Source organism: Orussus abietinus, unplaced genomic scaffold, assembly GCF_000612105.2.
Source record: "Orussus abietinus isolate OABI.00-Male unplaced genomic scaffold, Oabi_2.0 scaffold16, whole genome shotgun sequence".
In the NCBI taxonomy this organism is placed as follows: domain Eukaryota; kingdom Metazoa; phylum Arthropoda; class Insecta; order Hymenoptera; family Orussidae; genus Orussus; species Orussus abietinus.
In genome coordinates this window covers 895,792-907,312 of record NW_019394714.1, presented here as the reverse complement: position 1 = coordinate 907,312, position 11,521 = coordinate 895,792, and the positions used below count along the sequence as shown (strand labels likewise).

Sequence of the window (11,521 nt, the reverse complement as noted above, 5' to 3'; positions counted from 1 at the left end):
GGATTTAAGGCGTCGTCCGTGAAAGCCCTCTGGAGGCGCTCGAGCACGGTTGGGGTAGTTTAAGAGAAAGAGAAAATGGTCGGGGTGGAAAGGACGTCCCGGGCTGGGCGTGTTGGAGTGTAAGTGCTAAGATCTCGGAGTGCATTAACATGCCCCCGAGGCAGTCTGAATACAACCCTTCTTACATCCAGCCCCGAGACCGCCGGCGACGAGGCTGGGGACGAGAAACCCCGAGATTTCCACTTAATTATATTAAAAATGTTTTATTCTTCGACCGGCCGCCGAGCCGGAGGGGAGACCTGCCACCGGGGATCCGCAGCAGGGTCCGGAACGCGTGACCGTGGAGCTTAACGATCTCGAAGACGCCCCCCAAGACGCCCCTGAAGACCCCCTCGGGTCCCCCGGTCGAGGGAAAACTCCCAGAGATTAAAGTCCCTCGGATTCCGGATTTTCCGCGGCTCCAGGAAGCGCAAAAATTCGGGAATCCGCAGGAATAGACGTGGGTCCGACCTCCCGCACCTCTTGAAATTTCGCCCAGGAGAGGAGCGTCGCGGCGCCGCGCGTTACATTATTTAGAAGGATCCAACGACGCCGGCAGCGCCGCCACCGGCGCATGCTAATCACTCGACCCAGATTGAATAATGAATCAGTATTCTTTCCCTTCTTCGCCCCTCCCGGCGGCGTCTCGCTCCTCGTCGGCGACGCTCCTACGTGACAGTTTTTTTATTACCTGCCCAGGCGCTTCTTATTCCCCGCCGGCACCGCCGGGCCATTAGCCATGCATGTATGCAACTTCCCTGAATTATTAATCCCCATTCAAATTCCGAATCGGCTTCGTTATCGCGCCACCCCTTTCCCTGCGCGGCTGCCTCCGCCGCCGACCCCGTAGACGGCCTCCCAATTCGTTCCGAGTGCCCTCGTTCTCCGTTAATGTTATCAAATTGGTGGAGGGGCCTCCTGGAAAAATGACGGCACTTGCAGGGAATGGACGCAATAGCCCGGGATACGTGCACCCTCCCCGGGGAGGGGGCGAATTAAGTTACCGCGCCGCTTCTTCGTCGCCTCTTATTCCCGCGGAATCCGGCACCAACGGGGCAAGGATTCTTATTATTGCTCTTAAGGGATTACGCCCTCTAGTTCTGCGGTGGGGTTCTCGCCCCCGACCGTAATAACGCCGCCTCGCCGAACGAGTCTTGCCAGGGATGTTCTTGGGCGCGTCCACCCTGAGAATCCTGGATCCTGCGCCCCTCTCCAGGACTCCACGCATCCACCATATCGACGCGAAAATTCAGTCTGACCGCGAAATCTTCAGTTTCTCACCGGGGAATTCTTCGGAAGGCGTCCTCGAAAGGTCCTGCAGGATTTGGGAATGCCGCCGAGGTTTCTCCTCCGGCTCCTTCCGAGAGACGCCTCGCAACGAGGCGAAGAGAGGGCCCTGGAAAGAGGTCGGTCTCCCTTCCTCGCCCTGCTCGTGCACCCCTTCTCTCTCGCGCCATTTGCCTGGAAAACAAGACATTTATAAACACCCACCGCGAGATTAGATTTGTTAAGATAATGGGGCGCCAGGGTAGCGAGGTACTTGCCGCGGCCCCACTATCAAGCCCGTTGCACCCACTATCGCCTTAATCCTGGCTCCCTGGATGAGGAGGTTGGCACATACCCGCCGGCCTCTTCGCCTCCTTGCGCCAGGAGGTACACCTTACCGTCAGCGAAAATCCTCCCTTTACGACCACCTACGCCCTGCGCCTCTCTTTGTCCTCGAGATCCACCGCAGGTGATCGGCGTCTGCGGATAGTCACCTCCGCGATAAACCGAGGCCCTATCGCGACCCTGGAATTTAAACCTAGGAGATAATAATAAAAATACTCCTCGAGTCGGTAAAAAAATGATCCCCCATAAATTTAGGGGTGGATTAAGAATCTCCATCTGCTCCAAAAGGGTTCGATTAAATTATTAAACATTTTTTTTCGAGGGGGAAAAAAATATAATTTCATCTTGCGGTTCATTTTGGATTTTGAGGAGCCTCGGGACTGGACCACCGTCAGGGAAGATGAAATCCTGGCAGGCGTGGGGTGATCGCCCCACCCCTCGTGGCGGGTCCCGTTCCGAGGAAATTTTCCGCAGGCCGTTGGGTACCGATGCCAATTAAGAGAGACGACGCCGGGGGGCGCCGAGGTGGAACCAAGGGTTGGCGGCGCCGATGATGTATGTGGTGGAAAATACTGCGAGCAATCTGTCACGCCATCGACGCCTCCGAGGCGCCTCCTCCCTCGACCTCCGTCACCTTTTCCTCCCTTCCGAAACCCCTCGATTTTACCATATGGTGCCCCGGAGCCGGAAGGACCTTGGAGAGGGTAAAGAGGGACTTCCAAGGTGCATCGACGGTCGTCCTGGAGGTCCTGGTGCCTTCTCTCGTCGGGGGGCAGGTGCGAGTGGCATCCTAAGCGCAAGCAGTAGTTCGGCCAGCGAACGGTCTGCCGGCGTCGGTGCTCAGACAGGAGTAATGGTCGCTTACTGTGCGGCCGGACAGGACGTTAACCGCAAGACGGACAATACTAAATTCCGTATTAATTCGACAATGGCGATCGCTGCCGTCCCGGTTCCGGAAAGAGGGTCCTGGAACGAGGGAGAAGTCAAATCCGTCGATCCAACGTCGATCTAACGTCGATCCTACGTCGCATAGCTTCATCCCCCATGAAATCCCGACCAATATTAATTTCAATCTCAACGCCTGTAAAATTCACTAACAATTACCGTAATTTAAATAAGACTTCGCGCGTCCTCCCACGGGAGGGAAAATATTTATACATATACGAGGAACTTTTTAAAATTCACTTATGGCGAAATTTCTATATCGAATACGACGTGCGTCGACGGGAGGATCGCTCCTTCCGTGGCACCCCCCAGAATCTCCAGATCCAGATTTCCTTTCCCTGGATCCTGCGATCTTAACAAATCCCTCGGCAAGGGCGTGATTTGCATTCCGTCGTCTCGGCGGTCGGAAAAAATTCCGGCGCGATAACTTCCTTTGTTTCTCCCCCGCGGTCGGCGAGGTTACCAGGGGTTGGGGAGGAGTCACCCTCGCAGCCGAGGCCCGCGGGAACCCCATGGCGAGGCTTGACTAGTTTTCGGCTTATATTACATTTTTCCTTGATTAAAGGTAGACCACCCCCGCCTGCTCCCTCCGGGACGCGCTCAATTGACAAGTGCTCGTTTCCTCCCTTGTCTCGATGCACCTCCACGCATCTCCACGCGGGTCGGTCCATTACTCGCGCCCCCGGGTTCCGTCCGCGTCCTTCCTCGGATTCCTGATACCCGGGCCGAGGTAAATAATTCCGATAAAATCGGAGGGACGTCCATCGCGACGAGACGGCGACGAGGCTTCGATAAACATCCCCCTCGAGTGACCGGATTCAAAGAGGGCCGCGAAAGGTGGAATCGAGAGGCGCCCTCCGGGTGTATTTGCGTTGCGTTACGTAGTTGCGCGTTTAATCAGCCGTGCACCCGGAAAGGGGCCGTTTGAGGGAGAAGAGGGAAAAAAGGAGGACCATCCAGGGGAGGGCGGATTGGTTTGCGCGAGGGCGCTCCCAGAGGAGAGGAACCGAACCCTGGGGAATTCGTCGACGGGACGGCGATCCGAGTGCGATTAAATCGCTGCTACTTGCACGCCTCCCCCTCCCATATCGCGGAGTCTGGAGTCCTCTTTCCTGGACCGACTTCCATCTCGAGGTCCGCCGAAAGTTTACCCGCGGACCTCGGGGAAGTGGAAATTATCAGGGGGGCGAATGTTGTCCCTCGTTAACCCTTGTTTTCCTTATCGCGGCCCATGCTCGTGTTTTTCTTCCCAATATGTCCGGGCCATTTTTCTCCGCGCTGAATAATTCAGTTATAACTCTCATCCCTGGCCGACTCTTATCGCTGTGGAAGTGGGGATCGATTGGCGCCCAACCAGTCGTCGACTTTGCCTCTGGAGAGGGAAGCGAGCTTCTATCTTCGCCCCTCCGCCTCCTGGAGGGAAGAAGTGAAAATCGACTTCGGGGACGGACGAGATAATTCCCGATTTTTAGAAATTCCCCTGAATCTCTAGGGTCATTTTCATCGCTTAGTGGGTCTTAATCGCTCCTACGGGATTACCACCCTGCCGAGGAAAATTCGATCGACGTCAGATTTAGGACGTCTGCCCAGTTACTGCCTATTACCACTGTCTGAGCACCGCAAGTGCGGCGCCGGATTATACTGCGGCTGTTCTTGACGTGTAGGAGAAATTGCCATTTCGAGGCGGACTTGACGTAGACGGAATCGCGTCTCGATAATGAAAAAATGACAAGTTTCGCCGGTAGAAGTACATAGAATGGCTAGGAAAAAAAAGAAAAAAGAAAAAATTGAAATCCCAGTTTTCGCGAAGACCCTTGCAGTAATAGCCTCCCTGCTTCTCCGGTGGTCTCGATTTCCATAATTTTGCTCGCCGGTGCCATTATAGGCCCGCCACGGGGCCATAAACCGTGGCTTCTCCGCTTTGCATTCTGGCCGTTAAAACTTGCCGCAACGATTCTCCCCGCGATCGCGATAAATCATTTCCAATATAAGTACTTAATCCTTTCGGCTACCCCTGGCTCTGGGAATTCCAGGGGAGCGTAAAAGCAAACTAGCAAGGAGCGGCGATTAAAAGGCGGCCGTGCATGCGGCTAGATTTTACGGGTTCCCGTATAAGGGGGAGAGGCGGGAAAACCGGGGCGTTTTTTCCGCCAGGGTGACTCCGGAGTGCCAGCTCGGGACGGATATCGACGTAGCGATGCGTTAATCCCGATATCGGCTCCCCGTTTCCCCCCTTTGAAAACGGGATGCCGGCAAATCCGACGAACGACTGGCATCCCGCCGAGCGGCGTGAACTCACCGCTCGCGGAACGCAGGTAGGCTCCTACCTGTTGCATCGAGAGAACGCAAACGTCGCGTTAAATCGACGGTGTAAAAAGGAGAGGCGAGGCCTCTCCCCCCGAGGTCCTGGAAAAGGTCCCTACAGGATGGCGTTTGTTTCAGCAGGACGACCGGGGCAGATCTCCGGGAACCTCGCGACGCCCACCCTCGGGACAGCTCTTGACGTCGCCGTCCAGCCCCGAAGAACCCGTCACCCTGTAAGTACGATTTAACCTGACCGTCTAGGCGCCGGATATTCCGGGATACCCTGCGGAAGGGAACCTGGTTCCCCTCTTATCCCAGCGTATCCCGAGAACGGCACCAAAAAGCCACTCAGACAAATTAGTCACAACAGCCCTCCGCGTTCTTACGACGCCGACCGCTAGGGCTCGAGGTGCGGCGATATTTATGCGCGCTTTTTTTTTTTACCCCGTCCTGCTTTACCCGCCACCGGAATGGGAACAATATGTCACCGGCGCGAGGAGGGGAGTTCTTGTGTGCCGCCTGGCCCGACCCGGCTGGCACCTAACGTTAATACCGCCCGGGCGGGAATCATGATTTTAAATGAACAACCCTCTCGCCGCCACTCTCTCCACCTACTTTTCCATCCCTTCTATTCCTTACGAGCTCTCTTTCACTTATTTTATCCAAATCCCACGACCGGGGGAACCTGACTTAAGGTGATGTCAAAGTGGCCACGCAGGGCACTCGTTTATGAAACTTTCCTCTGAACTGAGTATGTCGAAATTTCAATTGTTTAAAAATTTTTTTATGGGTATTTTTTTAATTTTGTATTAAACAGTGAAATTTTATGTGAGGCCTTCACATCCTCTTGAGACTTTATTCTGGCCGATACGCGTCTTAAATGTAGAAAAACGCGAGATAAGGTAAGTACAGCCCAGGTGGGGGATCATGATGAGAAGGTAATTTTTCCAAATTCTGGCTCTTTTTTTCCAAAATCCGACGAGAGACCTTGTCGTACCCGAATGTCGAGGTGCGGGAGGACCTTGGAAGGAGTTAGGTTAGAAGTTTCGTGAGCGATCGCGGGGTCGCGGGGTCGTGGGGTCGTAAAATCGTGAGATCGCAGGCCCGTAAGAGAGAGCCGTCCAAAGGAGCAAGAGCCATAAGTAACGGACCGTCTGGTGGAAAGCGCCCGGGGGCGAGCAGTGATTTAGAGAAATTAAAACTTTAATTCATGTTCGGCCTCGCAGAGGGGCGCCCTCGTCCTCTCCCACCCACCGGCCACCCTCTACCGTCCTCGCCCTCGCCGCCATCCTACGTCGAGTAAATAGGCGAGTTCCCATTGACGCGGGTCCCCTGGTTTCCACCCCCCGAACCACCCACTTGCCTGGGAGCACTAATAAAGCATCGCGGGGAGGCGCCCCAGGACCGGGACTACCCTGCCATGATCTATCGCCGAGTCCTTGCCGACGATTAACGCTGGAAGAAGTCCCCAGGATATCGGGCTCGGCTCGAGATATGTCCATTTCGGTGGAGGTGTCCCTACGCGAAGTCCTGATTAATAAATTCACACATGTATATTCATATTCCACCTTTCAATTAATTAACGTCACCGTCCACGTGACGAAAAGGCAAAAAATTCGCATAATCAAGGGTCTACTTCTTTGAAAAAAAAATATTCCGAAGAAACGTTTCGGGGTAATTATTAAAGACCATTTGAGTGGAATGAACGTTTTTTGTATTATCAAAATAATTCCCTGGTTCGATGGAATTTTTTTTCGGGGGTAATTGGAGGTAGAGTCGGGTGGACTTATAGGGTGGGAAATAGGGGAAAGGAGGAGACGTTCGAATACGCCATAGGGTACATCCTTCGTCCAGGACCTCCTCTTATTTATTCTCCGAGGCCATATTTACTCGTTGGATTCAATTCGGTTTCACTTACTTTATGATTTACCGGAGCGGGGCGGTACCTGGTCGATGGTGATAGGGATTTATTGGTGGGCGGAGGGAGAGTCCTAAAAGCCGGGGGGGTTGAAAGGCGCGTTCTCTCGAGTCCTGCAAGGATTCACCCGGGACAAGCGGGTCCAGAGGAGGACGCGTCTCCACCCGGAAGCGAGGTGGGCGGATTTTCGTCAACGCACCAGACGGGGCCGACGCGACGGATTTCTGGCCACCGCCTTGGAGGCTGGGCAATAAATATGGAGGGGTAATAAATACCCGTTTGAGGGAACCAGGACTGGACCCGGTCGCCACGGTCGCCGTAAGGAAATAGGCGATCGCATCCGAACGAGCGCGCCCCAGGATGCGCCCGGCTAGTTTATTGGCCGATATACTGAATTTTTATCTCTCCCCTGTGCAAATAGGGCCATTGAGCCGGGCTTTAAAATGCATGTCGGGCTCTAAATCAACCCGCCGATTGCGTCCGGACGCCGGCCCGGTCGACCCTGGACGTCCCCTTGGACGTCCGGCCCGCGAACCCCTTCGGAAGAGCCTCCTGCAGGACTCTCTTCTCCAGGGGTGAATTGCAAGGTGCATCCATGGGGCTAAGAGAAACTTAAGATCCGGCGCCTGAATTTTCTCAGGCGAGGGTGACTAATGGCGATCTTCGGGGTCGATGTCTGTAACTTCTTCTAATTATTCCCCCTGATTTTTGCATCCCTCTGTAAGTGGCCTCTGGATTTTGGCTCGACGCCTATTCGCGCTCTCGCGGGGGTGGACGCGCACACCCGGGCCAGGGGGGCTCGAATGCATAAATACATGAGTGCAAGAGGGATCGGGACAAGCTTGCCTCCCATATGCCGGGGCGCACCACCCGGAGGCGCAATAACGCGAGAGGACGCCACCCCCGAAGCGAAGATACGGGCTTTCGATGCATTAGGTCGGTACTCCCTAAAAAGCACTGCGAGGGTGGAGGGTTTTCAATGGCGACGCGTGGCGCCGACAAGAAAGGGCTAGATCGGACGACCCGCCCCGGACGCCCTTCCGGGGGTTGGAACCTCCGAAATACCCGTAGGGAATTGCGCTTTTGGACCTCCCGAGGACTTTTCAAGGTTTCCCGATCGGAAACACCCTGAGGAGCTCCTGGTTATTCGGCGACGAACGTCCTTTTTCAGGACGAAATTTCTGACCTACCTCAATACCGGGTGAATTTGGGGGTACGTCTTTTGACACCCCTTTTTTAAGACGAAATTTCCGACCTACCTCAATATCAGGTGAATTTGGGGGTACGTTCGAACTAGCCCTCTTTTCCTAGCTCCTCTTATCAAGGGTCCTTATCAAGGACTCCGTTCTCCCCAAAGGCGCCCCCGCCCACCTGGCCAGGTATTTTAAACGCTGTCGGACCGGATGCCTGCCCCGGAACACCAACAATGTGCCGGAAAGTAATTAACCTCGCAAGTATCCGAAATATGCCAAGAAACACGCTGACCGTATTAATCTTGCTGGACGGGACAGGCATACCAGGGCCTGCAGCAGGGTGGCCACCGGATGTGCGGTTTCCTAAGTATGTGCACCACTCCCTGGCCACCCTTCGACGTCTACGCCAGGGCCTTCTCCCCTGGGATACTTTCCCGCCCCCGAGGTACTTCCGGTACCCCCGCGAGAGAATCCCCATCGCCGTAGGAAGAACAATGAAACCCAAAAACGGAAGGATTCTTTGCAGGAACTAAATTCGAAAAAACGTATCAACCGTGGAAAATGTCCACCCCTTCCTTTTCCAGGCCAGGGGCACCATAAGAGGGAATGCAGGACCGAAAGGTGCGGTTATGCAGGGCCGGAAGGGAGGGCGTCGCGGAACTTTTCCGCCAGGATTCCGCGTAACTATCGGCCGAGGGATTTTCTCGTTTTAATTCGGCGGTCTCTCCCGAGGACCTCCGCAGGACACCTCCACGGGTCCTGGAGAGCTCTCGCATTCCCGCGTTCCCGTACCTCCGGAATAATTGCGGCGCGTCGAACCCGCGCGGAGGCGCCGCGATTGCGAGCTCGCCAATAAAAGCCCGGGATTACCCCGCGACTTGGCCATTTGTCTTCACGGTATCTCGATATAATTCACTCTGCAACAACACCTTGTTGCCTAATGAGCTGTAAAACATTCCGAGGTATCTCGGGGAACTCCCCGTTCCGTCTTGTCGGTATATGGAGTTTCCACGGATTCCGGAATATCTCCGGGGAGAGGTGCCTGGTGCAATGGATTCTGCCCGGGTACATCCGCAGAAAATTCCAGGATCACTCGACAGTGGAACGGGTGGAGGGTGGAGGGATGCCCCAGGTCCAGGATCCACCTAATCTCCATATTTTCATCTGCTTCACATGTGAACCTTCCCAAGAAGCCATCCCTTTTCGGAAATCCGAAGTCCCATGGGGACCCAAGACCTGCGGGCCTTCCGCCGCGGAGGTCCCGCCGTGATTTGCGGCGACGAGGCCGCATCGACAGGCCGCGCACGTGTATCGCGTGCCAGGGCCTCCACGCTGGAAGAGGTCCTCCAGGAAAGGCGTCGGAGGTGGAGGTTATGATATATTTGTAATCACGTTACTCGGTACGTGCCCTTCCGTTACAACTGCTTCTGTAACAAACTGCCGCCAGACCCTTCTCACTCGATGCGCGGAAAGACCTTTCCGCCACCTCCGAGGACCCCCCACGAATCGACGAAACTCCCCCCGAAGTCTTTTGACACCCCTTCGGGGTGAACGATGACCGAGTGCAGTCGAGGAGTCGACTTCCTTCGCCATTTAGAAAAGAGAACACTTCGACGCCCAAGTCTTTCACGACCCGATAAGAGCATACGAGGGGCACGTTACGAGCAAACGCAGGGCACGCGTGCTCTTACTTGTCACCGTGACGCTATTGATCCGACTCGGTCCTCGTCGGTCCCTTCTTACCCTCGACTGCCCTTCCACCCCCCACGAAGGGAGGCCCAGGGTCCGTCAAACGTGCTCCTGAAACCTCTGCCCTCCCTTATACCACCCCCTTTTTTAATCACGTCACAGATTAGCTCTCCCGAAGGGACGTCTCGTCCACCTCCCGTCTCCTTTCCTCGTGGTTAAATCAGCTGATCTTGTTTATCTCGAATTTTCCTCCCGTTGTTTTTTTATTGTTTCTCCTCTTGTTTAGGCCTTGCAGGGGGTGCTGGAATGTTTTCCTTGTATCCTTTACGCCTTGGAGGGCTTATAGGAATTTTCTTTTTTTTTTTTTTTCCGTAACGATCCGGAGGCTGAGAGAGAGCGGGTGCTGGACCAGGTTCGCGGCTTTCGGGCCGCCATAAATCAGGCGAGATTTGTTATGCGCGGCACGCAGATGGTTTTGTTATATGAAAATATGTGCCGCTTAGGGACGCCCAGTATCCCCTGGCGGGGCACATCCCTTAGCTCGCAGGGCCGCGCCTTATACACCCCCGAAAACCCGGAGGCGTCATGCTGTTCTGCGCTCTCTTTAATTACGCCACCCGGACCCGGCCGAAGTGACGCATTGCCTTATACGCTAAGAGCTGCCGAAGGGAATGCCCTAACCCGCAGTTAAGGGCCCTCTTCCTGCGCACCACCTCCTAATTCAGGGATGTCGCGACTTCGAGGGGCTCCTAAGTTTCTTCGGGCTGGTGGCGACCTTATATGGACTTGCTGGTGCCTGGGAGTGCAAAAATAATTACGACCTGTAATCTGGTGGATCGATCGAAAAATATAATCGATGAAAAGCATGGTCGATGGAAAATCTGATTGCACTGATAAAAATCAATGGGAATTCGCCTACATTCCTACATACCTATGACTTCGTAAAATGACATGGGTATTTTTATCAGGCTGATTAAAAAATCTTATCGATTGAAAAATTAAGAATGCATCTTGGTTTCGATCCCAACAGAAGGCAATTTTATCGATAAAGTGCAATTCGATTAGGACCAAGTCCGAAATTCGGTCCGAAAAAAAAAGTGAAAACTGGACACTCGACGTTGGATTCCCGAGAGCAGACCGTAAAAAACGGGCGAGTGTCTCCAAGGGGACCCGGAGAGCCACTTAAATATGTGATCGCGACATAAGAAGCTTCTTCGGGGGTTCGGACGCAGCAGAGCCACTTAAAGGATCCTCCCCCGAGTCGCGTTAAATATTTTATTGGAATTCGATTGGTTTAAGACATCGTCCGGCAGCCGGACGGTTCCGGGCCGGACCAAGGAGGAGGTCTCTTCTGGGAATATTCCCGACCCTGAGGACGAAGGAAGGATTTTATCCAAGGACCTCCCCGACGTTCCACTCCGCTCGCGACAGACTGGGATGAATTAAATAAATCCCGCGTGCTTTACTTAACAAATTGGATTGGCCCCGAGATCGGGCAGGGAACGTTGGCCCTTAACGATGCGGAAATGCGCATCCGGGGACGATCTCGCTAATTCCGCCTTTCCCGTCCTGCCATATTTTCCAGGCAGTTGGAGCAAGCTTGTCCCGAAATTGGCGACGGCTAATAATAACGCCTGGTCCAGCAGATCGAGATCCCTCCCTCCAGGGCCAATTCTCCATCTTCCTCGCCCGAACGAAGACCGATTCCAAGCGCCCGGACGGGGAATACGTAAAGCAGGTCCAAGATGAACAAGGGGTCGAGTGTCCACCCGGTGAATCACGACGTGGACGGATCGTCGGAATCGTCCAGGATGTCTCTCCA

At 54.4% G+C, this 11,521-nt stretch overlaps 1 protein-coding gene across 1 annotated transcript in view; it reads left to right on the top strand.

Annotated features, from left to right (window-relative positions):
- Positions 1 to 4,841: 4,841 nt before the first annotated feature.
- Positions 4,842 to 11,521, top strand: part of LOC105696735 (mucin-12) — a 32,232-nt gene continuing 25,552 nt past the window's right edge. The window contains exons 1-2 of the mRNA XM_023433095.1: positions 4,842 to 4,910; positions 5,011 to 5,132. Of these exons, the coding sequence (XP_023288863.1) occupies positions 4,842 to 4,910; positions 5,011 to 5,132 (191 nt within the window). The remainder of the gene's footprint in view (positions 4,911 to 5,010; positions 5,133 to 11,521) is intronic.